This window comes from Ambystoma mexicanum, chromosome 4q, assembly GCF_040938575.1.
Source record: "Ambystoma mexicanum isolate Mex_15411 chromosome 4q, UKY_AmexF1_1, whole genome shotgun sequence".
In the NCBI taxonomy this organism is placed as follows: Eukaryota; Metazoa; Chordata; class Amphibia; order Caudata; family Ambystomatidae; genus Ambystoma; species Ambystoma mexicanum.
Window position 1 is genome coordinate 50,803,165 of NC_090928.1, and position 26,044 is coordinate 50,829,208.

General features: G+C 47.3%; 1 protein-coding gene across 2 annotated transcripts in view; it reads left to right on the forward strand.

Annotated features, from left to right (window-relative positions):
- The window catches only part of LOC138467452 (uncharacterized), a 665,424-nt gene that overhangs the window by 445,918 nt on the left and 193,462 nt on the right, over positions 1-26,044 (forward strand). For both annotated transcript variants that reach the window (XM_069607453.1, XM_069607454.1), the window contains one exon: positions 593-691. In XM_069607453.1, coding sequence (XP_069463554.1) covers positions 593-691 — 99 coding nt within the window. The remainder of the gene's footprint in view (positions 1-592; positions 692-26,044) is intronic.

The window sequence follows — 26,044 nt, forward strand, 5'->3', positions numbered from 1 at the left end:
CATTATTGCTGTTGTGATAGCTGTAAAATCAATAAAGAGTATTTGACAAAAAAAGAAGGAGGTGTAAACTGGTAGTGGAACAGTGCGGAGGGACAGACCTTGAGGAGGCTGAGGCGAGAAGAACTCAGAGAGGAGATGGTGGCAGTATTATTAAGAGGTAGAGAAGAGACTGAGGGAATAACATCAGGAAGAGAAAGGAAATCTGAAAAGGGACAACAGGTGTCGAGGAAAGAGACCACTGGGTTGGGGAGGCCACTCCTAGCTAATAAGAGCAGGCAGTGTTTTAGTGAGGCCAGGTTTCCTCCATCTTTGCTTTCACTATAAAAGTTACTTTGATGGATTATTGTCCAAACTCCTGGGCTATTAGCTCTCCTCTGACATCCTCTATTTCATAATAACATGTGTGATCAACACAAACAAGGCAAACAATTTGCTCATTAACTTCAATCTTCTGACAATGCCATTTGAAAGAGCTGCCAACAACAGTGCCCTTTTCCAGAATATTCTGTATTTTTCCTAGCAGGAAATGCTGCCTTTTATTAAATATCTCTCTGTATATCATAATATCATGTTTACTTTATGTTTATAACAGGGCTTCAGATGAATCCATTCAAAATAAAACATGAGGAAGGTGCTAATTGCTTGCCCCAAATGGATGACATGATGCTAAAAGCTATCACCGGCCCCACAGGTGAGGATGTTTTGCTTTGCTCTTTAGAGGCAGAAGAATTATTGGTGTAGAAGGTGTCAGGTTGTCTGGAAGGGGAGTGGCAAACAAACACGTAGAGATTGGTTACTGGGCCTTTTAGTCATTGTTTTTTTTACTAACCCAAAATGTTGTAACTGTTAAAAGAAAATTGATTTGATAGTACGATGTTTCCCTTTTTTCTGTATTTAGACATGGCATGCTCCTTCCCTTTTTTCCCAATCCCCGGGGACTTCTGGGTAAGGATAGTTAAAAACGGATGAGGTTTTTCCTTCCTCAATGCCAAGGACAAAAAACGTGATCAAGTTCACAGTTCTTGGAGAGATATCTTTTGTGTGAAGAGAGAGTCTGCAGGACTTGTTTAAACCAAACACAGGAAGATAGTTCCAGAGCACAGTTCAGTATGCCATCCCTACACAATACTCTGAGGAAAAAAAACTTAGTGCACCTCTTGCAAGGATAACAAGGTTTATTTTGTATACGAAAATGAAAATGGTATCAGCGGGCGTTACAAACCCAACTGCCATGGAGATCTCTGGCAGTTCAAAGCAAACACGCCATTTTAAGAGACAATGTTGTCACTGGTGACGCAAGCAATATACAGTATTTATTCCCCATCTTCATTGGCTATCCTCTATGCACATACTACCAGTCCCCTATTTTACCTCGACCGATTGGCCGTGGCTAGTCTATTCCAACCCCCAGCACGAGGTGAGTCCCGAATTCATGATTGGCGGGCATTTGAGAATGTTGCTTTCTCATCGGTCAAATCACATGATGTGCTCCTGGTCGTCGATCCCAAGCACGCAGGTGCCCCCGCCATGCATCCCTGATGCAGAACTGGATTTGTAGGCCTCACCCCTGGCACCTCGTAGTACGAATCACAGGACATAATGCTCTCTGCTTCCCCCATGCCAGCTGCCCCTGCCTGGTACTACACCTGGGCCTCGCCAGGGCCACACTAATCGGCCAACCTGTGAAGGATTTAGGAGTTCCATTTGTGGCCATATGGCAGTTCAAATAGGATAACCATTCTCCTGGGGGGGCTAGTGCCCTAAATCTGGGATGGGTTGTTGTGTATATTATGCAAACATTCAGTGACCATTGTAGCCCATGCAATCCAGAGATGCCAATTATATCATCGGTACTGCTCAGTGAGATGAGGTAGCTGTGCTGTGTTGAGGTAGTACGATTGCAGAAATACAGTGGCATATAATAATATTCAAGTCGATAAAGGTGAACAAGCAGTTCAGAGAGGTAATGAAGGAGAAAGAAGAATCATTCGTAACATTTATGAAATGTGCTACCATCGTTGCAGACACATATGAAGAGAAACAATCATAACATCACTTAATCCTACTGCAGTTTAATGTGCAAGGGGTATTGTATGGGGGATCGTCAGACATCCGAGAGATGCACCCAATACCACAGCTCCTTAAGTTTGACCGCAAATAGAGTGGCCTAGACGACGGTAAATGGGCCGTTGTACCTTGGTTCACTCCACCTGCAGACAAAGTTCCTAACATATACTTGGTCGCTTGAACTGGGTCGAATTGGTGGCGAGCTTGCAGACTCCGGTGCTGCACTGTTTTCTCCTTCAGATCACTGTGATTCTATCTGTCGAGATATAAGCTTTGTTGATTTCATGAGGTCTGTCAGGTACATTTTAAATTCATCCCCCAAAATAGACGCAGCTTTCTGAATATGCGAAAGTGGTGTATCTATGCGCTGCCGCGTCACTGTTTTGTGAGGGGAGAGATAATGGCCCTTAAAGGGCTGTGTCTACATACTGGAAAGGGCCAGTGGAAAACAATGGACCCAATTCTTCTTGAGGGTGACACATAACTTGGAAAGTTTAGCCTTTAGGAGGCCATTCATTCGCTCATCAACGCTGTTGGCTTCAGGGTGATAAATAGAGCACAATATTTGCTTAGTACCTAACAGAGCTGTCATTTATTTAAATAGCTCAATAAAGAAATGGGTGTCGTTGTTGGACTTTAGTACTTTGCACTTTTCCCAGCAGGGAAACACTTCTCTCACTAGACATTTGGCTGCATGCTTGTCGTCTGGATGTGCACATGGACCAGCCTCAACCCAACGGGAGAAGGGGCACACCACCACAATGAGATAATGAAAGGTGTTGCACTGTTCTCCCATGTCAGCAAAATCAATGTGGCCAGCTGGGACATACCAATGTGCCTTGCAGCATCTGCAATGTTTGCCCCATATTGTACATCTGGCATATCACACAATTAGAAATAATTAGAACCTAAATGTAGGTTGGGTACATACCAATCCTCCTTTATGTCTGCAGTGATGTGCTGTTTCGACATGTGGGAGGGTTGGTGTAACTGCTCAATCGCTACCATCACCAACTCTTGGGGCATTAGCACCTTAGCTGTGGTGCCCTGCCTCCATATAAGATCTGTGGGAGACTGTTCACACCCTCTCTTCTGCCATAACAGTTTTTCAACTTGTGGTGCCTGTCCCACAGCGCAAAAATGTGAGTAACTGGTAGCAAAGTGTATGGAACTTGCAATTGTAACTGCATACTCGCTATCTCTGGGCATTCTGTAATATCTTTTACTGGGTTGATAGGCTGCTAATTTTGCTGCCTGGTCTGCTGCATCGTTCCCGAGAGAGATTGTGTCTGTATTGGTATGATTGGCGCATTTCACCACTGCTACTAGTGTGGGCTGTGACAGGGCATAAATTAGTCTGTCTAGCAAGTCAGCGTGTTGCACTGGGGACCCATCTGTTCTTTTAAATCCTCTCCTTTTCTCATTGTGCCAGCCCTGAGTGCACAGTGGTAGTGAATTAAGCCGAGTCGGAATAGATTGTCACCCAGCAGCCCTCGGATGTCTCTAGAGCTTCAATCAACGCAATAAGCTCAGCAGCTTCAGCTGAGTGGGTAGTCTCTTCTGTACTAATATTTCGTACTCTCCATCTGCCAATCAGACCACTGCTGCTCCTGTATGTAATTTGCCTGTCTCCTGGTCAATAGTCAATGACCTGTCAAAAAAGAACACTTCTCTGTCATCAAGGGCATAAGCTTGTGCATTTGGGATGTCATCATCTGGTCCTTCATATCGGGTACATTCATGTACATTATCGTAGTCAGTGATTGGTTCGGTCAGAAATGTGGCTCGGTTTACTGTTCTACATCAGACGATGCAGATGGAAAGACTGGATAATAGGAACTTGTAGACCGGGTGCTCTCTGTGTGGACAGGGTAAATTTGGATCATTCTAGATGGCTCATATGACATGCTCTACATATTGCGTTACTAAACATCCCTTCATGATAGTAGCCAACTTATGTATGGAAAAAGCTGTTGCAGCTAGAGCTTGTTCTCACAGGAATTGTCCCTGCATTACTGAGTCCAACATGCCGTTGTAGTATGCCAAAGGCTTATTGCCCATCGTGCTTTTTTGTGTCAGGACTGCTTTCATCATCTGACGGTCTCAATGTGAAAAGAAATAAAAGTCATGTGTGTAGTCAGGTGCGGCTAGACAAGGGCTGTGGCAACGACATCCTTTCGTTCTCGGAAGGTAGTAAGCATTTCCTCTGTCCATGTGATAGTGCTTTTTGTCTTTTGGGTGTCCTTGAGTGCCTGTAGTAATGGTTGTCTGTATTTCGTGTAATCAAGAACCCATGCCCTGCAATAATTGCATAACCCCAGGAACCTCTGCATATCCTTAAGTGTCACTGGTTGGAGTCTGCTGCGTACTATGGCTGCTCTCTCCGGTATTATTTTCTTGCCATTGACAAAAATGAGTTGGCCAAGATATAATACCTCCTTTTGGCAGTATTGCAATTGTGCCCGGTCCATCTTGTATCCCTTGTCAGCTAGTAATTGTAATAGGGCGATGGAATCGTCCCTGCACTGTCGTTCATTGGCATTACACACTAACAAGTCATCCACATATTGAATGATGGTGCTCAGCATGTGTATGTTCCTAGAATCTGCATATAGCACTCTATTAAAGATAGTAGGGGACTCACAATACCCTTCAGGCAGCCTAGTGTGCTGGAATCGCCTCCTGCCATGCGTAAACGCTGTGAGAAACTGGAAATCCGGATGCAATGCGACAGAGAAGAATGTGTTTTTCAAATAATGCAAATAAATCAATAACAGTAAAGTGGGTCGCTGTGGTGCAGAGGTCTTCAAACCAGGGGGGCGCGTGTAACGCTCACCTGGCTCCCACGGAGGCGCTGACCTGGTCTGGATTGCTGTGACCTCTTCAAGCGTGATGCGCAGGATTCGAAACACCGACTGAACTGGACCCCCAAATCTGGCTTGTCTGGCCCGTAGAAAAATCTTTCTGTAGGTGGAGAAAGGGGATTAACTGACTGCAGAGTATTGTGATTGCTTCCCACCTCCCCTTTGCTCTTCTCTGACCACCTCCGAAATCCCCAATCAAAGTTCACCTTAATGTTTGAATGGATGAGCTCTCCATCCTGCTTCTGGTGCAGGGGCGCGTATTTGACCAGTTACTTCACTGGTTTCGGAAGGCGAAATGCCGTAAGTATGCAGTTTAAAAAGTTCCAGAGTAGAGTCTTCTCTTTGTTTGCTTTTCTTAACCTGCGATCTGTCCTTATTTTCAGGTGCAGAGTGGAAGTGATGCTTCGAGGGATATTGCCGGAGATAAACTCAGGTGAGTTCGTGATAAAATGATCCCTTTAAATGTCTTTGAATCCCTCTAGTAATGTCTTTCTTTTTTCCCCTTAGGGGCCGGGGTGCGGTACCAGGCCAAGAAGTGGCGCCGACCCAAAATGAGGAGTGGTTCCGTCAAATATGGCCAGGTAAGTCTTCTGACGGAAAATCAGGCTTTCCTCATTTGTTCCTCCTGCTCACCTTTTGTCTCTTCTTCTCCCCTGCAGGTGCAGAGATGTGGCGGAATGCCCAGAAGGTCGCGGTGGATAGTGAAGAGCCCACGAGGCAGGTGAGTGATGCGCGGCGCTTCTGCAAGTAGCGCGATGCTTTTAAAGAATGTCTATCTTCAGGATCGCTGGCGTGATGATTCCGGAGACAGGTAAGAAATTAGATTAAGTTCTTGGTTTTCACCTTTTCTCTTCCCTTCCTTCCTTTCAGGTATCCCAAGATCGAGGCGGGCGTGGCTGGAGGCAAGATGCAGGAGCAGGCACAGTGAGCGTTCAGCTGCTAGATGCAGAGCAACGCGAAGCACGTGTGGCAGTCCAGGAGTGGTTTAAATAGCCTTGGAAGAAGTTCCAGGTAAGTAGTCTTCCACGGTCCCCACCCAAGTAAAATAGTTCCTTTGAGAAAATAGTCCCTCCTAAGCCTCATTTGGCTTGAGGCTTCATGCAGCATGGTCTGCGTCAGGTAAGTGCACCAAACACCCTCTTTTATGAGCCTGGCGCCTATGGCGCCAGGACTGATGTCCAACATGAGCCTGGCGCCAAAGGCGCCAGGACAAAGTCCAAAGAGACCCTATTAGGGGCCGCTGGGCTTTTACCCGAGGGCATGATGCCTGCTCCCGGGGGTGCTGGGCCTGTCCTGGTGCTCCGGGGGTAGGCATCATGACAGCGCTCCCCCCCAAGGCCCCTCCCAAGGTCCTTCCCTCTGGAGGTTTTGGTTTGTTTGGGAAATCCCGATGGAACTTTTTTACCAGCCGAGGTGCATGTACGTGGTCGCTGGGTTCCCAAGACCTTTCCTGAGGTCTGTACCCTTTCTAATCAATTAGATAGAAAAGTTTTGATTTTGAAATTTTAGAATCCAAAATGTTCTTCACCTCGAATTCGGGCTCCCCATCTATCTGAATTGGTTCTGGTGTCTTTATTAATCTGGTTCCTGGTTGCACTGGTTTCAAAAGTGACACATGAAAAACGGGATGAATCCGCATGTTAGCTGGCAGATCGAGCTTGACTGCCACTGGATTAATGTAACCTTTGATCGAATAAGGGCCCAAATACCTTGGATTAAAAGTTTGAGGTCCCTTGAGTAATAAATGTTTGGTAGCCAACCATACTTGGCCTCCTATTTGGTATGAAGGCGCCTCCTTCCGATGCAGATCTGCATTTTTCTTGTATTTTTCTTTCGCTTGTTGCAAATGGGCAGTTGCATTCTTGAATGCTTGAGTTATAGTGGAATGCAAATGGTCTACTGCGGGCATTTCAAGGCTCAGAGGGGAGTCCAGGTCTGAAGTACGAGGGTGATGTCCATATAGGGTGTAAAAGGGGCTTTGTCCAGTTCCAGAGTGCACCGAGTTATTGTATGCATATTCGGCCACCCATAACAAATCTTTCCAATTACCCTCGGATTGGTGCAACATACACCGTAGGTATTGTTCAAGGGTCTGGTTCGTTCTCTCCGTCTGACCATCGGTCTGTGGGTGATGGCTGGTTGAGAGTCTTACGTCGATTTGTGCCAGTTGACAAAACCTTTTCCAAAAATGTGAAATAAACTGGCTTCCCCGGTCGGAAACTAATATGGACGGGAATCCATGCAAGCGGATGATATTTTCGAGGAATTCCTTAGCAAGGACAGAAGCTGAAGGTAATCCTTTCAACGGAATAAAATGAGCCATTTTAGAAAATAGATCCACCACAACCAGAACAGTATTGTATCCATTACAAGGGGGCAAGTCTGTGATAAAATCTAGTGACAAGGTGTGCCAAGGCGCTGGTGGAATGTCTAAAGGCTGAAGAAGACCGGCGGGTTTTGTCTTTTGGCCTTTGTTTTGGGCGCAAACTCCACAGGACATCACGAAAGATTTAATATCCTTTCGCCAGGAAGGCCACCAGAATTGTCGTTTAATTTTTTCCTCAGTTTTGGCAATGCCAGGATGTCCTTCCATCAGGGTATCATGATGACGGTAAATAACCAGTTCTTGTAATTCCTTTTCTGGCAGAAATAAGCGTCCATGGAAGTAAGGTAGGCCATCGTTGACCGAAAAGTAAGACCCCCTTTGGATCCAATCCTGCAAGACGGTAGAGTCCAGGAGTTGTTTTACTCGTGCTTGAATGTCTTCAAAGGTTTGTAAGGAGGTTAATCCCAAAATTCTTTGTTCGGAAATGATCGGCACAGGTTCTGAATTAGTGTCTATTTCTCCCATTCCTATTCTAGATAGTGCGTCTGCTTTGCCATTCTTACAGCCGGGACGGTAAGTGATTACGAAATCAAACTCAGCAAAGAACAAAGCCCATCGGAGCTGACGTGATGATTGAGCCTTGGCAGTCTTTAAATATTGTAAATTTCAGTGATCACGGTGATGGTGTGCCTGGCGCCAAGAAGATAATGCCGCCAAGCCTTAAAGGCGGACTTAATGGCTAATAATTCCTTATCGGTAATTGCATAATTTACCTCAGGGGGTGAGAACTTTCTGGACCAAAATGCTACAGGATGAAGTTGGTTGGTTTCAGGGTCTCTCTGAGACAGGACAGCTCCCATGGCTAAACTTGACGCGTCAGTTTCGACTATGTATGGGCGATCGGGACGCGGGTGCTTCAAAATAGGTGCAGACGTGAATTTAGCTTTCAATTCCTGAAAGGCCTGTTCGGCTTCCTTGGCCCATTCGAAACGTTTATTTTTCCGCAAAAGTGCAGTGATGGGTTGTACTACACGTGAAAATTCCGGAATAAATCTGCGATAAAAATTGGCAAAACCAAGCATGCTTTGGACCCCTTTTACCGAGCTAGGAGATGGCCATTTGAGGATGGCCTCCACTTTCCGTGAGTCCATTCGAGCCCCATTAGGTGTCAGGATGAATCCAAGAAACTCCACCTCGGTGGTATGGAAAACACACTTTTCCAGCTTAGCAAACAATTTGTGCTGGCGCAATTTCTCAAGGACGGCCCGGACATGCTTTCTGTGATCAGATTCCGAAGAGGAGTACACAAGAATGTCATCGATATATACGACAACACAAACATCGATAAGTTCCCGAAGGACATCGTTCATGAAGAATTGGAAGGCAGCAGGCGCGTTGCACAACCCAAAAGGCATCACCTGGTATTCGAATAAACCATATTTTGTACGGAAGGCCGTTTTCCATTCGTCGCCTTCTTTTACTCGCACCAGATGATAAGCCCCCCGGAGATCTAACTTGGTGTATACGCAAGCGTCCTTCACCTGGTCAAGGAGTTCAGGGATCAAAGGCAGAGGGTAACGGTTTTTGACCGTTATCTGGTTCAATGCGCGGTAGTCGATACAAGTTCTAAGGTCGCCTTCTTTTTTGGGCACGAAGAACAAAGCCGAGGATGCCGGGGACTTTGACGGGCGAATGAAACCATGCTAGGTATTGATCTAAATATTGTCTCAAATGCCGGTTCTCAGGTTCAGTAAGGGCATAAATCCTGCTACAAGGGGGTTGTGCACCGGGCACCAGATCAATTTGGCAATCGTACGATCTGTGGGGGGGTAACGTGTTGGCCTGTTCCTTTTGGAAGACGTCCTGAAAGTCTTGGTATTCCGGAGGTAGTTGCATGGAGACAGAGGTTACAGATGCTAGACTAATCTTCAGATTTTCTGGGTAGCAGGTTTGTGCACAATCCGGGAAGGTTATTCTCTTTGCTCGCCAATCAATTCTAAGATTATGTGTCTCTAACCAAGGAATTCCAAGAATAACCTGAAACTGTGGGGCCTTGATTACGTCAAGCACAACTGCCTCCCGATGGCCGTCCGGACCAATAAGAGTCACCTCAGTAGTGCAATGTGTTACCGCTCCTGAGGCAATTTCAGTTCCATCGACTGTGGTGATGACATCTTTGCTGGTTTTTGGACGCAGAGGGAGGTTAATCCTAGAGACCAATTCACGATCCACATAGTTTCCTATAGCCCCACTATCGATGTATGCCTTTATTGCATGCAACCGCTTAGGCTGTTCCGGATCTACGAGAACCATTGGCACCATGAAATGCGAGGTCTGAGAGTTAGTTTTCAAGCTCGGCAAGCGGACCCCTACGCTTGTCGGGTGGAGTCGTTTCCCGAAACAGAGTCTTCATGGTTTTTATCAGCGGCTCCTACCACCTTCTTGGGCGGTTTTGCCGGGCAACCTCGTAGAAAGTGTCCAGAGTTCCCACAATAAAGACATAATTTTAACTGCCGCCTCCTTTCACGTTCCTTTTGGGTTAAAGGTCCTCTAACCCCTCCAATTTGCATAGGCTCTGAGACATCGGCACCCTTGGGAGTGACGTGGGTCTTGACCAACACCCGGGTTTCAAACTTGGACCGATCCGCTTTTCGGTTTTGGAGCCTGTGATCCAATTGGACCACTAAGTCTATATATTCTGTGCATTTCTGGGGCGGATTTACGACTTGGGCCAAGACATCTTTAAGTTCTCCGCGTAGACCCCGATAAAATAATGTGATTCTTTTATCCTCTGGCCACCCAGTTTCCACGATTAGTCTGTTAAAGGTTGCTATGTAGGAGAGGAGGTCTTGGTTGCCCTGTCGCAGGGATAGAAGTTCATCATCCAGAGCTTGTCCCTGAGAATGTCGAGCAAATAATCTCTCCATGCTTGCTTGAAATCCTTGGAAATCCAGGAGGATTGGGTCATCTTGAGTAACCAGTGGTACTGACCAATCGGCAGCACAGCCGCTAAGGTATGACAACACAAAAGCTACCTTGGTCTGGTCATTAGGGAAGGCCTCAGGTCTGCATAGGAAATGCAAACGACATTGATTCATGAATACGGCGAACCGTTTGGGGTCCCCAGCAAAGCGTTCAGGTGGGGCCAGCGGCATATTTCCAGGTAGATTGATTTGCACAGGGTTACTTGAAGCCACAGGAACAGAATTCCCCCCGGAACCAGGTAGAGGGGTTTGCCCAGCTTGACCTTGCAATACCTGCCTAGCCAGGTCATCAGTTCGTTCCTTAGATACGATTAGGTCCCTCCTGAGGGCATTAGTCTCTTGATGCGCGGCATGTACTTCGGCCCGTAATTCCCCCAGTAATTGGGCCAACATATCAGTCTCAGAAGTTTCCATAGCGCCTGGGTGGGAATTTGTAGGAAGGCTTCGCGTTCTGTAACGCTCACCTGGCTCCCACGGAGGCGCTGACCTGGTCTGGATTGCTGTGACCTCTTCAAGCGTGATGCGCAGGATTCGAAACACTGACTGAACTGGACCCCCAAATCTGGCTTGTCTGGCCCGTAGAAAAATCTTTCTGTAGGTGGAGAAAGGGGATTAACTGACTGCAGAGTATTGTGATTGCTTCCCACCTCCCCTTTGCTCTTCTCTGACCACCTCCGAAATCCCCAATCAAGGCTCACCTTAATGTTTGAATGGATGAGCTCTCCATCCTGCTTCTGGTGCAGGGGCGCGTATTTGACCAGTTACTTCACTGGTTTCGGAAGGCGAAATGCCGTAAGTATGCAGTTTAAAAAGTTCCAGAGTAGAGTCTTCTCTTTGTTTGCTTTTCTTAACCTGCGATCTGTCCTTATTTTCAGGTGCAGAGTGGAAGTGATGCTTCGAGGGATATTGCCGGAGATAAACTCAGGTGAGTTCGTGATAAAATGATCCCTTTAAATGTCTTTGAATCCCTCTAGTAATGTCTTTCTTTTTTCCCCTTAGGGGCCGGGGTGCGGTACCAGGCCAAGAAGTGGCGCCGACCCGAAATGAGGAGTGGTTCCGTCAAATATGGCCAGGTAAGTCTTGTGACGGAAAATCAGGCTTTCCTCATTTGTTCCTCTTGCTCACCTTTTGTCTCTTCTTCTCCCCTGCAGGTGCAGAGATGTGGCGGAATGCCCAGAAGGTCGTGGTGGATAGTGAAGAGCCCACGAGGCAGGTGAGTGATGCGCAGCGCTGCTACAAGTAGCGCGATGCTTTTAAGGAATGTCTATCTTCAGGATCGCTGGCGTGATGATTCCGGAGACAGGTAAGAAATTTGATTAAGTTCTTGGTTTTCACCTTTTCTCTTCCCTTCCTTCCTTTCAGGTATCCCAAGATCGAGGCGGGTGTGGCTGGAGGCAATATGCAGGAGCAGGCACGGTGAGCGTTCAGCTGCTAGATGCAGAGCAACGCGAAGCACGTGTGGCAGTCCGGGCGTGGTTTAAATAGCCTTGGAAGAAGTTCCAGGTAAGTATTCTTCCACGGTCTGCACCCAAGTAAAATAGTTCCTTTGAGAAAATAGTCCCTCCTAAGCCTCATTTGGCTTGAGGCTTCATGCAGCATGGTCTGCGTCAGGTAAGTGCACCAAACACCCTCTTTTATGAGCCTGGCGCCTATGGCGCCAGGACTGATGTCCAACATGAGCCTGACGCCAAAGGCGCCAGGACAAAGTCCAAAGAGCCCCTATTAGGGGCTGCTGGGCTTTTACCCGAGGGCATGATGCCTGCTCCCGGGGGTGCTGGACCTGTCCTGGTGCTCCGGGGGTAGGCATCATGACAGCGCGGCCGCATCACCAGGGGGGGGGAACACGAGACTCCAGCATGAAATGTAAACAAAAGAAAAAGTGGATATTCGTTCCTTTAGTCACAGACTGTTTGAATTGTAGCCAAGGGGGGGGGTTGTTAAAATGCAAGCAAATTGTGATCTGTGGGTGCATCAGGCCCTCTGAGGCAAAAGACTTGGTGTAAAAGAGAGTTGGCCACAGAAAGCCGTGCTATTTTGGAAACAAACTGTAAGCTTGTGCTGGAAAAGCCCAGGAGTGTGCTGTGCTCGAGAGTCCCGACCTTATCCCGTGCTAAAAACGTGGGGAAGGGAGACCCCAGTTATACCATCCTGATTTATCATTTTGTGAACACTTCTTTCTTTTCTGGTGAACATTATCCCACACTATTTTGTAACTTATTGGTAAGGATTGGCAATAGGTTTTTTAGTATAGGGCTTTTTTATTTGACAAGACGCCACTAGGACTTCCTTATTATTATTTGATGTTTGTAGCTTGCTGTCATCTTAGAGTTAGGTTTAGATTAGGCGTTTTTCTCACCCATTTATACATTTTAATAAACACCCTTGAACTGTGATCACTTGTGTCTGTCTTTACTGTTGCCACCATGAGTTCCTTACAGCGCCCAGAACACAATGGAGTTTGAGGGGTGTAGGAGTGCTTTAACATTCCTAGAGCTCATGCAGCTAGAGAACACTGAGCTGAAATGTGATATTGGTAGGTTGGCAAAGCTGGTGGAGGATCTGATGACGCGTGCCCCATAACCCCTGGGAGTGGAAGGGAATGATTCCGTGAGTGGGAGGGGAGTGGGGTAGTGTGTGTTGGGGAGGCGGGGTGGGTAGTAGCTTTGGCCCTTCGACCAGGATCACTGTAACCCCTGACCCTCTCACCATCTACCCCCTCCCAAAGCTGTAAGGATGTTGGGACTGGGTAACAAAGGGGAAACTAGGTAAGGATTGGCAATAAGTTGTTTAGTATAGGCCCTTTTTATTTGACAAGACGCCACTAGGACTGCCTTATTATTATTTGATGTTTGTAGCTTGCTCCCATCTTAGAGTTAGGTTTAGATTAGGCGTTTTTCTCACCCATTTATACATTTTAATAAACACCCTTGAACTGTGATCACTTTTATATGTCTTTACTGTTGCCACTATGAGTTCCTTAATAGCGCCCAGAACACAATGGGGTGTGAGGGTTGTAGGAGTGCTTTAACATTCCTAGAGCTCATGCAGCTAGAGAACGCTGAGCTGAAATGTGATATTCATAGGTTGGCAAAGCTGGTGGAGGATCTGATAATGCTTGCCCCATACCCCCTGGGAGTGGAAGGGAATGATTCTGTGGGTGGGAGGGGAGTGGGGTAGTGTGTGTTGGGGAGGAGGGGGTGGGTAGTAGCTTTGGCCCTTTGACCAGGATCAATGTAACCCCTGACCCTTTCACCATCTCCCCCCTCTCAAAGCTGTAAGGATGTTGGGACTGGGAAACAAAGGGGAAACTAGGCCCTCTGTAACACATCCCCCTACCCATTGTGGCCCGGGAGCTGTGATAAAGGATTGCCTTTTTCTGGTGAACGTGCCCACGCCCCAGGATCCCTGTCAGGAGCGTGGGATAGCTTGGCCAACGAAGTTAGCCACTGGTTGAGGAATAGAAGGGATTGTCTCTCAGTCATCCACAGCGATCTGGCGTGGTGTGAGAGACTGTTAGGACCACAGGGTATGGATGCCATCAAAGTTAGGGTGAAAAATCCAACCCTCATTATGGGTATCCTAGAAATGGAAAGCAGGCTTTACCCCCTAACCAGTTGCTGATCTCAATTAAAATGTCGCCCCCCCACTGGTATCTATCACCCTCTGTTGAGAACCAGTATCATCACCGGGGAGGGGGAAGTGGACCCCAGGGTAAACTGGGCTCTCAGCCATAGTATACTTGGCTCCCTAGTAGGCAGGTCAGTATCGAGAGCCCTTTTAGAGGCATTGAAGGGAGTGGAATATAACCCAGGGTGTTTAATTCTAATACGGCTGGGATCCAAGAAAGGCTGATTCAGCTTAGTTAGTACCAGAGGCTGGGTCGCAGCACCTGAAAGTCAGAGCATCCTGGGAAGGGATGGAAGTTAACTCCATCTGCTCTCACCCTTGATCGGGATGACAGGGTGCTGCAAGCAACTTCGTTTGGTCGTAAGTTCGGTCTTTTCCTCGCCCAAGGTGCGCGTTCTCTTTTGGAATATTGCAGGTGTTAACAAGTATCTTGTTGACAACGATTGGCTTGCCTTTGTTTGTGAGTCTGAGGTGATTTCTCAGCAGGAATCCTGGGCTTTGGAACCCTCTCATCTGCAGGGGTACGCTACCTTTTATATTCCGGCGACCAGGTTAATGCCACAGCTTACACCTGTAAACTGATACCGACTTGTAAACCTTTCCTCTCCACTGAGAGCTGTATCACATTAGCGAGAGCTCTAATTCTCTCAAAACTCAATTATTGTAATGCTCTATATTTAGGAGCTAGCAAATACATTGTTAATAAACTTCAAATACTGCAAAATAACGCACTTAGAACAGCCCTTGGTATTCCTAGGAGCCAACACATCTCGGAAGCCAGGCAAAAAAACTATTGGCTCTCAATTAAGGACAGAATCCAGTTTAAAACAGTTTCCCTTACCCAAAAATCTCTAAACAATGCTGCCCCGAAATACCTAAGGGATAAAATTGTAAAAAGAAATCCTCAACACATCCTATCAGGACGGCTAATTCCTTCTGCCTTACAGTCCCGAGATTTTATCTGAAAAAAGCTGGTGGCAGCAGCTTCCCAGTCATGGCTGCTCAGCTATGGAAAACCCTCCCATCAGACCAGTCTTTCCATATCTTTAGGAAAAACACTAAAAGTTGGTTAGCTACGAACGACATATGAAGTCCTCAGGACACCTTACGGATATTCTGTTATATCAATATAATATCTTCTGCTATGTAAATTGTTGTATTGATCCTTTTTCTATATGTTACTTTTGCCCGTCTTTTTGCATTATTGTATATTATGACTGTAAATACTCTTTGTGTAACCTGAACATTTGAAATTTACTTTTACAATGCGCCAATATACCTCTGGGTTTGGTGCGCTATATAAATCAATAAACAAACAAACAAACCCATGAGGCAAACATCGACAAGGATTTTGTGGAAAATATCCTTGGCGACAAGAAATCTGCCAGACCGTTTCTCCCCCCTCCTGCAATCTGTCCAAAGACACATACAGCCCTCCATCCTTACACCCAACCTTACCAGGGCCGTCAACCCCTGTATTGAAAAGATGTTCAAGCCGTTCCCCACTGACCCTCTGTACATCAGGGGTCAGCTCAAACCAGATTCCTTAGTTGTCACCACAAGAAAAAAAGCAGGCACACCCATGGCCGCTGCAGAGTCCCTGCCTGACAAAGAGAGAAAAACAATCTACACCTTTGGCAGAAAGGCAGCTTCCTCAACTGCCTACCAAACTAGGATAGCCAACAATACCACCCTTTTTGCTGGTTATAACTGCCACAAATTGGGCGAGCTTGAAAAACAAATTGAAGCTGTCCCAGAACCTCCAAAGACACAGCTCCTAAAGACATTAGCAGAGGGCAAGTAAGTGGCCAGCCGCATCTTAAAAAACAACTTGGATGCCGCAGACAACGCACGATGCATCATAGCTGAAGGCCCACAGCGATCCTCCGGTTACAACCAGTGTAGCCAGATACCTTCATAGGGTACTTCTAGGGGACAGTCCTCCTCCATCTTTCAAAGAGGCTACAAAAGATCCAGGAGTAGAGGAAGATACTCCTTCTCCAGTGGTACTACCTGTGAGAAACCAGAAGGTGTCTCACCCACTAGTCCCTGGGGATCTGTCATCCAGGTGGCCAGGACACGGCTATCGCTTTTGGATCCAGTTCCTGGGGGTGGACCAGTGTGGGAGGATCACCTGGGTGAGGGGTCTTGTGGGAGTGGGACACCAGATGGTGAGATGCAGTATCCCCTTCCCTGTAACACCTGTACCCATCCTACCAGGTATTTATTTATTTGTATTTTTAAAGCACACATCAGCCCAAGGGCATCGTGGCTCTGTTACAGATAAATCTTGCTGGTTACAAAGGAAGGCTTAATAGTTACATTGAAATTTGTATTTACAGTTCATCTTAGAGTTACATAGAAATTGCATTACAGTACAGCTTAGAGTTTCGATGGACGAGAGTAGCTTGGAAGCTTAGAGTGTTGTGAGGGGTTATATGAATAATGTGGTTTTGAGGGATTTGCAAAAGGAGAACAAAGAGGGTTCTGCTCTGAGTGCATTGGGGAGGGCATGCCAGAGTTTAGGTGCTATGTGGGGGAAGCCAATGCCGCCGGTGTTGGCTCTTTTTAGGGAGGGTACGCAGAGTTGGTTTGCATGGTGGTTCCTTTTGGGGCAGGCAGAGGTGTTCTTGGTTATGGTTTCTGATGGGTAGGATGGGGCTGAGAGAAAGATGCATTTGTGCGCGAGGGTGAGGGTTTTGAAGTTGATTCTTTCCTTGACTGGGAGCCAGTGTGCATCACGTCTGCCCTGAGATATATGATAATTTTTGGGAATGTGAAGGGCGATGCGGAGAGCATTGTTTTGTACTATTTGGAGGATACTTAGGAACTCTACCCCCACCCCCTTACAACACAAACACTTTCACATGGACAGCCCGCTATGGGAGAAAACAGACTAACACCCAAGCTGTGTACCTGACATGTCCCAATGCATTGGTCAGGCGAGGTCGGGCAATTACTGACAATTTATTACACATGACTTCCATTAAACTTCCCCACACTGATAAAAGGCATAGCACGAGAGTACACTCTAAGCAAGGCAAAGCACATGAGGAAACATCAGTTTTGAGACGGCAGCTGGACGAGAGATGACAGACGGCAAAACGGGACGGGATCACAAGAAGGGAAATTGCCTTGACCTTTCCGACAAGGAACTGTTACTTTCAAGACCCCTCGAAATTGGAAAGCGTAAGACCAGGAAACCAGGCTAAAGAATCCTGTATTGTGTGTCGGAGATAACCGGGGCTCTCCTGCATCATTAATCAAGGGGGGGAGAGCAAGCCGCTGTGGTACCGTCCTTGGCTCCAAGAACAAAGAAGCAGCAGTGAAATCAACACATTCAGTGAGTTCGGGAGACTGATACAAGACCGGTCTGTATTAAAGCCAAGGTTGCAAGCAACAACATTGTATGGCGAGTGCTGGAACAAACTTTGTTAAAATGCATGTGAGGAAAGATGCAAGTAAAATTGAACTGCTAGTGAGTGTTTGAACTTTGAGAGGAAAAGATACAATACTTTTGACATAGTGGTCCGGGCATGCGTGTGTACTCAATCAAAGGTCTCTGTAAGGTATCCAACTAAGAAGTGGGAAAAGTGAAACGCAAAGAATTATAAAGGAATTGTAAATCGAAGTGGTCCTGCGACGGGTCAAGCAAAATCCTGCGCAGTCGAAAGTCTTTGTTTTTGATACAGTAAGGAAAGTTTGGAAAAACTAGATACATTGGTCCAAGCCTGGCGGAGGGAGACTAATTGAAAGTTTTGTGTTAAAGTGGGTCTGAGCTCGGCAGAGGGGGGCCCAGTGTGAAAAGTAAATCACCAGAGAAATTATGCATATCAGAATCCTGAGGAGAAAGGAACTTTGAATGTTTGTTTGTCGCATCAGGCTCTCCGAAGTAAGAGACTTTAATGGCAAAGAGACTTTGGCACAGAAAGCCTTGATACTAAGATTTTGAACTGCATCCTCGTGCTAGAAAAGCCAGAGCATGTGCTAAGCTCGAGTGTGCCGCCTTGTTCCATGCTGAAAACGTGCGGAAGGGAAGCTAATGGCTCAACTATCCTGACATATCATTTCTTGAACCCTTTTGTATATATATATAACATTGTTTCCCACACCATTTGTATTTAGAAGTAAGGTTTGGCAACAGGTTATCAGCATAGGCCCTTTTATTTTGACAAGACATCACTAGGACTGCGTTATTATATTTTGATGGTCATAGCTTGCTCCCATCTTTTTTTTTTTACTTTATTTTTATTGGCATCATACATACAAGGTAGGGTGCCGAGGCCGTCCCTGCCAGCAAAACATTGAGCAAACATAGATGGCAGTTTACATTTTTTTTTTCCCTTACCCGCCAACTCCTCCCCACCCCTCTCCTCCCCAGCTTTTTGAACATACCAGGTCTAGAGGTTTTGCGGGATATAGAAGCTGCAGAGAGAACATTCGGATATCAATATGTTATTAGACATACATTTTGACATAATGGGATCAGATCAGTTCACAGCGAGTAAGGGGCCCAAGCTAGGTCCCTGGGGTTAGTGGAGAGGTGTGTGAGATGGGGGCATTAAGGGAAGTACTTTACAGGCGCATAGAGATGCAATCGTCATTAAGAAGCACAGCGGTCCATTCCTGTACAAAATCCGACATGGTGTCATTTGTTATCGCAGTGAGTTTTTCATAGGTGAAGATCGACCTAAGTTTACATAGCCATTCCTCCTTGGATGGAGCTAGGACATTTTTCCATTTTTGAGCTAGCGCTAGCCTCCCTGCTCTCAACATGGCCCCAATGACCTTTGGGAATGCAGGCTGTTCAGTCTCCGGCATAGGAGTACCCAGGAGGATTTCCAGTGGATGTAAGGTGGGGGAATACCCTTCTATATCCTTGATCCAGCTGAACAGTTCTGACCAGTACGCCTGAATGACCGGGCATCCCCACCACATGTGAAACCAAGTGCCCCGTTGTTGGCATGTCCTGGGGCAAAAAGGGGACACCTCTTGAAACATTTTGGACAGGGTGGCTGGAGGGCGATGCCATGAATGAAGTATCTTGAAGCTATGTTCCATGGCAGTGGTGTACAGTGAACCCGTGAATATAGATCTAAAGATTGCCGTCCATGTGTGGTCGTCCAGCGTCATGCCCAGTCTTTCTTCCCATATTCGTTTGAAGGGCTGCCTACCCTCCAGATTAGCCGTTATCAATGTGCCATAAAACTTAGACAGGAAGCCCTTCCGGGAGGCGCTCTTAGCTAGGACAGTTTCGAAAAGGAGTGAGGGGGCGCTTGAGGTTATCGGCCCATCAAGGGTGTGTCAGTATCCCTTTCAGGCACAAATATTCAAAGACTGAGGGCGGGTTGTCGCCCAAAGCCTCAGTCAGCTGGTCATATTTTATGAAACCCTCCTCCCGGGAGAGTTGAGCAACTCTCTCCAGGCCCAAGTCCGACCATGCCTGTGTGTCTCTAAAGCCCCTGGTGTCTAGATCGAAGGGGGGACCCCACAGCGATGTTAAAGGGGATGGCCAGGATGACAGCAGCTTGTTGTCCTTGTTCGGCTTCCAGACTGCCCAGAGTGCCGCTAAGGTTGGGTGCGTTCTGAGGTGGGGGGGGGGGCCTAGGGGAGCCCATAGCAGATCCCTGACATTTTTCGGGTGGGTGTGGACGTCCTCAATGAAAGTCCAATATGTCCCCAGGGCGTCTCTCATATGCTCCAACATCACCCGGAGTTGAGCTGCTTTGTAGTAAAGTCTAAAGTCCGGGAGGCCAAAACCACCATGAGACTTGGGAAGAGTTAGGGTAGAAAATTTGACTCTTGTTCTTTTGCCGGCCCAAATTAACTGAAGGACTCGGGACTGTAGCGTCTCGAAGAAGGCCTCCGGGATCACCACGGGGAGGGCCGCAGAGAGGTAGAGTAAGCGGGGCAGGATGTTCATTTTAACCGTGACCAAACACCCAAACCAAGAGGGTGTGAGAGGTGCCCATTGTTTGAGATCACTACTAATCTTGGCCAAGATCCCCGGGAAGCTACATTGATAGAGTTGTGACAGGCCCCTGGGAATGGTGGTGCCCAAGTACCTGGTGGAGACCCGCTCTATTCTCACTCCCAGGATTTCGGTGTTACCCCCGATGTCATGGTCCCCAGGACCCATGGGCATAATGCGAGACTTGGACGTGTTCACCTTAAGCCCCGAAAAGGTGCCATAGTAGTCTATAAGTCCGAGTAATCGGGGTAGAGAGTCCTGAAGGTTGGTCAAGTAGCCCAGGATATCGTCTGCAAACAGGGAAAGTTTGAAGTCGCAATTGTCACATCTAATCCCTGTGATTTCCTGGTCAGCTCTGATCGCTATGGCCAGTGGCTCCATTGCCAAGGCATACAAAAGGGGTGACAAGGGACAGCCCTGACGGGTGCCTCTACATAGAGCCAGCGGGTCTGAGGTGTCACCATTAACCAAGACTCTTGCCGAGGGACCGTTGTAAAGTGCCGAAACCCAACCACAGAAGTTGTCCCCCAGACCCATTTTTCAGAGGACTTTACCCATATATCGCCATTCGACGCGGTAGAAGGCCTTTTCCGAATCTAGTGAGAGGAGATAGCCTTCCACCCCCTGCCTTGAAGCCTCATGCATCAGATCCAGGGTCTTCCGTATGTTGTCAGATCCCTGGCGACCCGGGATAAAGCACACTTGATCTCCGTGTACTAGGGAAGAGAGGAGTCTCGCCAGTCTGTTTGCTAAAAGTTTGGCCAGTATCTTTACATCGGCGTTGAGGAGGGATATAGTGCTCCCATCTTTAGACTTAGGATTAGATAGGCATTTTGCAAACCCAAGTGAAGTTCAATAAACACCCTTGAACTGTGGTCATTTGTCTCTGTCTTACTGTTTGATACCATGCCTTCCTTACATGTGGTTTCAGGAGTGGGATGTGACTCAATTGAGACAAATATGGGGACCCTAAAATTCCAGAAGCTTAGTCATAGAGCCTCAGATCCCTCTATCACCACAAAAGAATCCACAGGCTTTGATATGTGTAGCAGCAGAGAAGCTACTATACTTCCAGGGAAAAGAGGAATTATTCCCACAGGGAGGCGTGGCCAGCAGCCATGCTGTAAGGAGACATTTTTTCTTGTGCTCCTGAGATCCGACATTATCCTGCCTGTAATGTGGAAAATAGCGGGTTAAACCCCCTGCAAGTAAAACTACCGAAGTATGAAGCCTGTGAGCCGAGGTGTGAGCAAGTAAAAGAGCGGTGGAAGGCTGGCTGCCGAGTACAGGCTTGAAGCAATTTGTCCCCCGGCTGGTGGAGGAGGAACAAAATGGCGGGGACAAGGAAGGACCCCTGGCACACTGAACAACAAAGGAGCGGTGCGGTTCTGATCCGAATATGCTGAGTGTTAGGCAGAAACCTGTGCAGTTCCCTTAGGGACCACTGCAAAAGGCTTAAGACTACAGGTGTTGGCAGTAAACCCAATTGGTAGCAGTCTGCACCACCCAGATTTACCTGGTAGCTGTGGCTGAGCAGCCAGACTTCTCTCATGAAGAGTTAGACAGCATATAGAGTATACAAGATAGGTACCAAAATACAGTAGCACAAGCAAACACTGACCAGAGCTTTTGGTATCAAGTATATTATTATTTATTTAAAGACACACTTAGAAACACTTTAGCAGTATTATTATAAGTAAGTTCAAAAACACAGTCACTATTAATATATATACATCCCTTATTCCTTATTAGACAAGTCTTAGTTAACACCACTTATTTCTAGACAGAGGTGAGTGCTTAACTAAAGATGGCACTCCAATAAGTTAAGAAAAAGGGAGGGAAAAGGCAGAAATTAGAAACAGCACACAACACAATACTTTAGAAGCACTCAGCAAGGCAGGAAAGTCAAAGTCTGCTTGTGAGCAAAAAGTTCAGAGGCCAGGCTCCCTCTTGGAGAGAGTAGAACACCAATGCGCCCAAGATCACACAGTTTAAAAGGCTTGGAAAGTCTTGCAGAGAGTTTAAAAAGGAATCAGTTCAGCTCAGAAAAGTTCAGTTAGCCAGCCTAGGACCAACCCAAGTGGTAAGTTGAGGATGTACGAGACACCCCGCACAGACCGTTGCGAGGGAGGCCAGGCGGACACAGTACCTTGAAAGTGGAGAGAATCCTCCAGCGGGGGCAGTTGTTCCTGGTAGTGGATGCAAGACGCGGCGTCGTCCAGAGGAAGAGAAGATCTCGACGTGGAGGAAAGCTGAAGGTCGTTGCCCTGCCAGGGAAAAAACCAGCCGCGGAGTTCTCCGGTAAAAAGGTACTACCCTTTTATTGGCGGTAGTGGAAAAAACATGGTATCCCGGTTGCCGGGGTGCTTGGCACAGGCAAGGCGGCCACGAGATGATCCGGGAAGGTGAAAAGGCGGGCAAACTGGTTATCCCCACCAGTCAAAGGAAGAAGACTCTTCGGGATGTAGATCTCCTCTGTCGTTGGAAGAAGTGGTGAGTCGGTTCAGCAGGGCTCCAGCGGTGGTGTCGTCGTTGCAGGTTGGCTCAGCTTCTCCCTCTTCGGATTCTTTGGTCCTGTGGCGACGTCTGAAGTCCCAGTCCCCAAAGCCCTGCTTTTATGCAGAAAACCCCCATTCATCAGTCCTAGCTGTCACTCAGACATGCTAAGTGGTGAGCCGGGCGGCTCACCACTGGGCCAATCACACAAGAGTGCGACTTTAGTTGCTGAGGCAACTCAGTCCAGGGTGCCTAAACCCCCTCCCACAGCCCCTGTGGTACCCAGACAGAGTGGCACCACTTTTGGAGGCTTCGGTGGAGAAGCCTGCCAAAAAGTGGAACAAAGGGCTCGACTTGGTGTCACGACCCGGCCAGGATGGAAATTGCCTTGGCGATTATCCGAGCGCTATTCGGCAAGTAAAAGTCCCTGAGACTACAACTCCCACAACGCCTGCTATCATAGCCGCGTGAAGTACGCGTGACGTTGCGATGATTTCATTTGTTGGGAACGATATATAACTCCCATCTACCCGGAGATCGAGTGCTCCTTCTGTTGCTAGTTGCGAGCTCCCGGACCCGTTTCTTGAATCCTTGACTAACCAGCGCCTGAATCAACTTATTGCCTTCGCCTTGTCCGTACCTGCTTCCCGACGCCAACCTCCCTCGATTGTTCCCCTTGGATATTCTGAACCCGGCTTACTCATTCTCGACCTCCTAATTCTAAATCCTTAAACTTTGGTGACCCGATACCTCGAACATCTCCGTAAGGAAATTAGCGTGAAGTGAACGCTCACTTCCCAATTCAATTTTCCTTTTACTTCTGTTGCTTCGAACTATATTTTGGGACGCTTTGCTGTTTACCTTTTGGATTGCTTTGAACCTTTATTTGGGACGCTTTGCTGTTTACCTTTGGATTGCTTTGAACCTTATTTGGGACGCTTTGCTGTTTACCTTTTGGATTGCTTTGAACCTTTATTTGGGACGCTCTGCTGTTTATACTTTGGATTGCCTTGAACCTACTTGGGACGCTCTACGGTCTTCGCCCTGGTGACCCTAAGATACTGGCAAACTTCCACTCCTCCCTTCCCTACAATTCGATACTAGTAGGTTACTGGTATATTATTTCTACGGAGCAGGTAAGAGTGGGGATTGGGGGTGGTGTTGGCTGTTTGTTATCCAACACTACTTGGCTGCATTATTCTGAACAACTGTTTTCTTTGTTTTGTTCTTTGTCCCTCTAGCTCTGACGGTTCTGCTCCGGCCTTTTTGCTCAAGCCCCCAACCTGTCAGGTTTATTTATCCCTGAAGGCTGAGCTCTTGGGGAGGAAGTCTTGGGCGCATCTTCATAAAAGCCCAGGATCACTTGAGCAAAAGGAAATACTGCATACAACCAGAAAACAACCTCTGGGTTGTGACAGATTTAGGAGCCTAAACATAACGCCTATTGGTTATGGAAGCCGCATCTGACCCGATGATAGCTCTCATGCAGGCTTTTTCCGCCTTGCGTACCGATATGGCATCTGCCCATGCGACCTTACATCAACGCATGGATGTATTACAGAGCTTTGTGCAGCCATTACCCCATGATGAGGAATTCGGGGATGGCGCTGCAGCGGCACCTCCTCCTGTATTTCCTCCAACTCCAGCTCCGGTGGTTCTTCCTGTGCCATTTCCTTTGGCCCCACCCGAACGCTTTTTGGGGGATCCCAAGGCGTATCGAACTTTCGTGAATCAATGTCGCCTTCACTTTCTTTGTCGTCCTTTGGCGTTTCCAGATGCTACCACTAAGGCGGCCTTCGTTCTCTCCCATTTAGGCGGCACTGCCGCAGCATGGGCTAATCCTATGTTGGAAGCTAATGATCCGGCTCTTTATGACTTTGATCGGCTAATTCAATCCATGAACAACGTTTTTGATATGCGATACAAAGCACAAACCACGGATTTAGAATTTTTAGCTATAAATCAAGGCAAGACGGATCTGTTGACCTACCTGGCCCGTTTCAATCAGTTGGCGGCTGAAACCACTTGGCCAGAACAAAAGAAAGCGGCTGTTTTCTACAAAGGTTTGTCGGAGGACCTAAAGGACGCCTTGTCAGTGGTGCCCGCCCTTCCACCTGGTTTTCCTGAGTTACTCGACCTGGTTCTCCAAGTTGATGCTCGGATTCGGCAAAGACGGGGCGAACGTCGGTACCCTGATATTCGTACCTCTTCCCGGTCAGATAGCACTACTACATTTCCTCAAGGCGAGGTTGAACCCATGCAAATTGGGGCCATCAGGGGTCCATTGTCTAAGGCTGAACGAGAGAAACGGGCACTGAATAACCTATGTTTCTATTGTGGACAGTCAGGACATTATATACGGCTATGTCCTAAAAGACCAACTAAACCGGCGGGAAACGCCAGGACTCGTCCATAAACCGGGCCTTTAGGATGAGTCAAACGTACCCGGGCTCGGATGCATGTTTTCCGTCTCCACATGTATATCTCACTATGTGCTTCAAGGCCCCTGGTGTCAATTCTTTTTCCAACCCGGTAATGATAGACTCAGGGGCTAGCGGGAATTATATGGATTCCAACCTGGTTAAACATTATGGGCTACCTATAATTTCCAAAATACGACCTGAAGACATACATGCTGTTGACGGTTCCCGTTTGGTATCCGGACAAGTCACGGAACAAACCACTGTACTACAAATGTCCACATTACAGGGTCATTCGGAATACATCACCTTTGACCTCATTACGGCCCCCCAGTTTGGTATGATTCTGGGTCTATCCTGGTTGCAAACCCATAACCCTGTAATCGATTGGGTTAAACAAACCGTGCTGTTCTCTTCCTCTTTTTGCAGCCAGAAATGTCTAGGGACTCAAGAGGCAGCAGTCTTCTCCCCTTGCCTGGCCCTGGTGGCAAGTGTACCTTCCATCAGTGCTTTATCCTCTATCCCAGTCCCTGTACTTCCAGAGGAATACCGAGAGTACTCGGATGTCTTCGACAAAGGCTTATCAGAAAAACTGCCTCCACACCGAGACTATGACTGCCCCATTGACCTTATACCTGGGGCGGTCATCCCACATGGTCGTATCTACTCCCTTGCTCGAAAGGAAGAAGAACACTTGCGACATTACATAGACAAAGCATTACGCTTGGGACACATACGTCCATCCCGTTCACCCGCGGCCTCCCCGATATTCTTCGTACAAAAAAAAGAAGGAGATTTACGTCCATGTGTCGATTATCGTTCCCTTAATAACGTCACAATCAAGAACCAATATCCTCTACCGCTCATTACGGAGCTTCTTGATAAAATGACCTCCTCTACCATCTTCACCAAGTTGGACTTACGGGGAGCATACAATTTGGTGAGGATGCGTGAGGGGGATGAATGGAAAACGGCATTCAAAACTAAATTCGGGCTTTACGAATACTGTGTAATGCCCTTCGGGCTTTGCAACGCCCCAGCGACGTTCCAACACTTTGTCAATGACATTTTCAGGGACCTGTTGGACTGTTACGTCGTAATATATTTGGACGACATCCTGATATATTCAGATACCTTGTCCCAACACATACACCATGTACGCTCTGTTCTCCTCCGTCTGAGAGAACACTCCCTCTTTGCAAAACTGGAGAAGTGTGTGTTTCATGCATCGTCTGTGGAGTTTTTGGGTTTCCAAATATCACAAAAGGGAGTGCTTATGTGCACCTCCA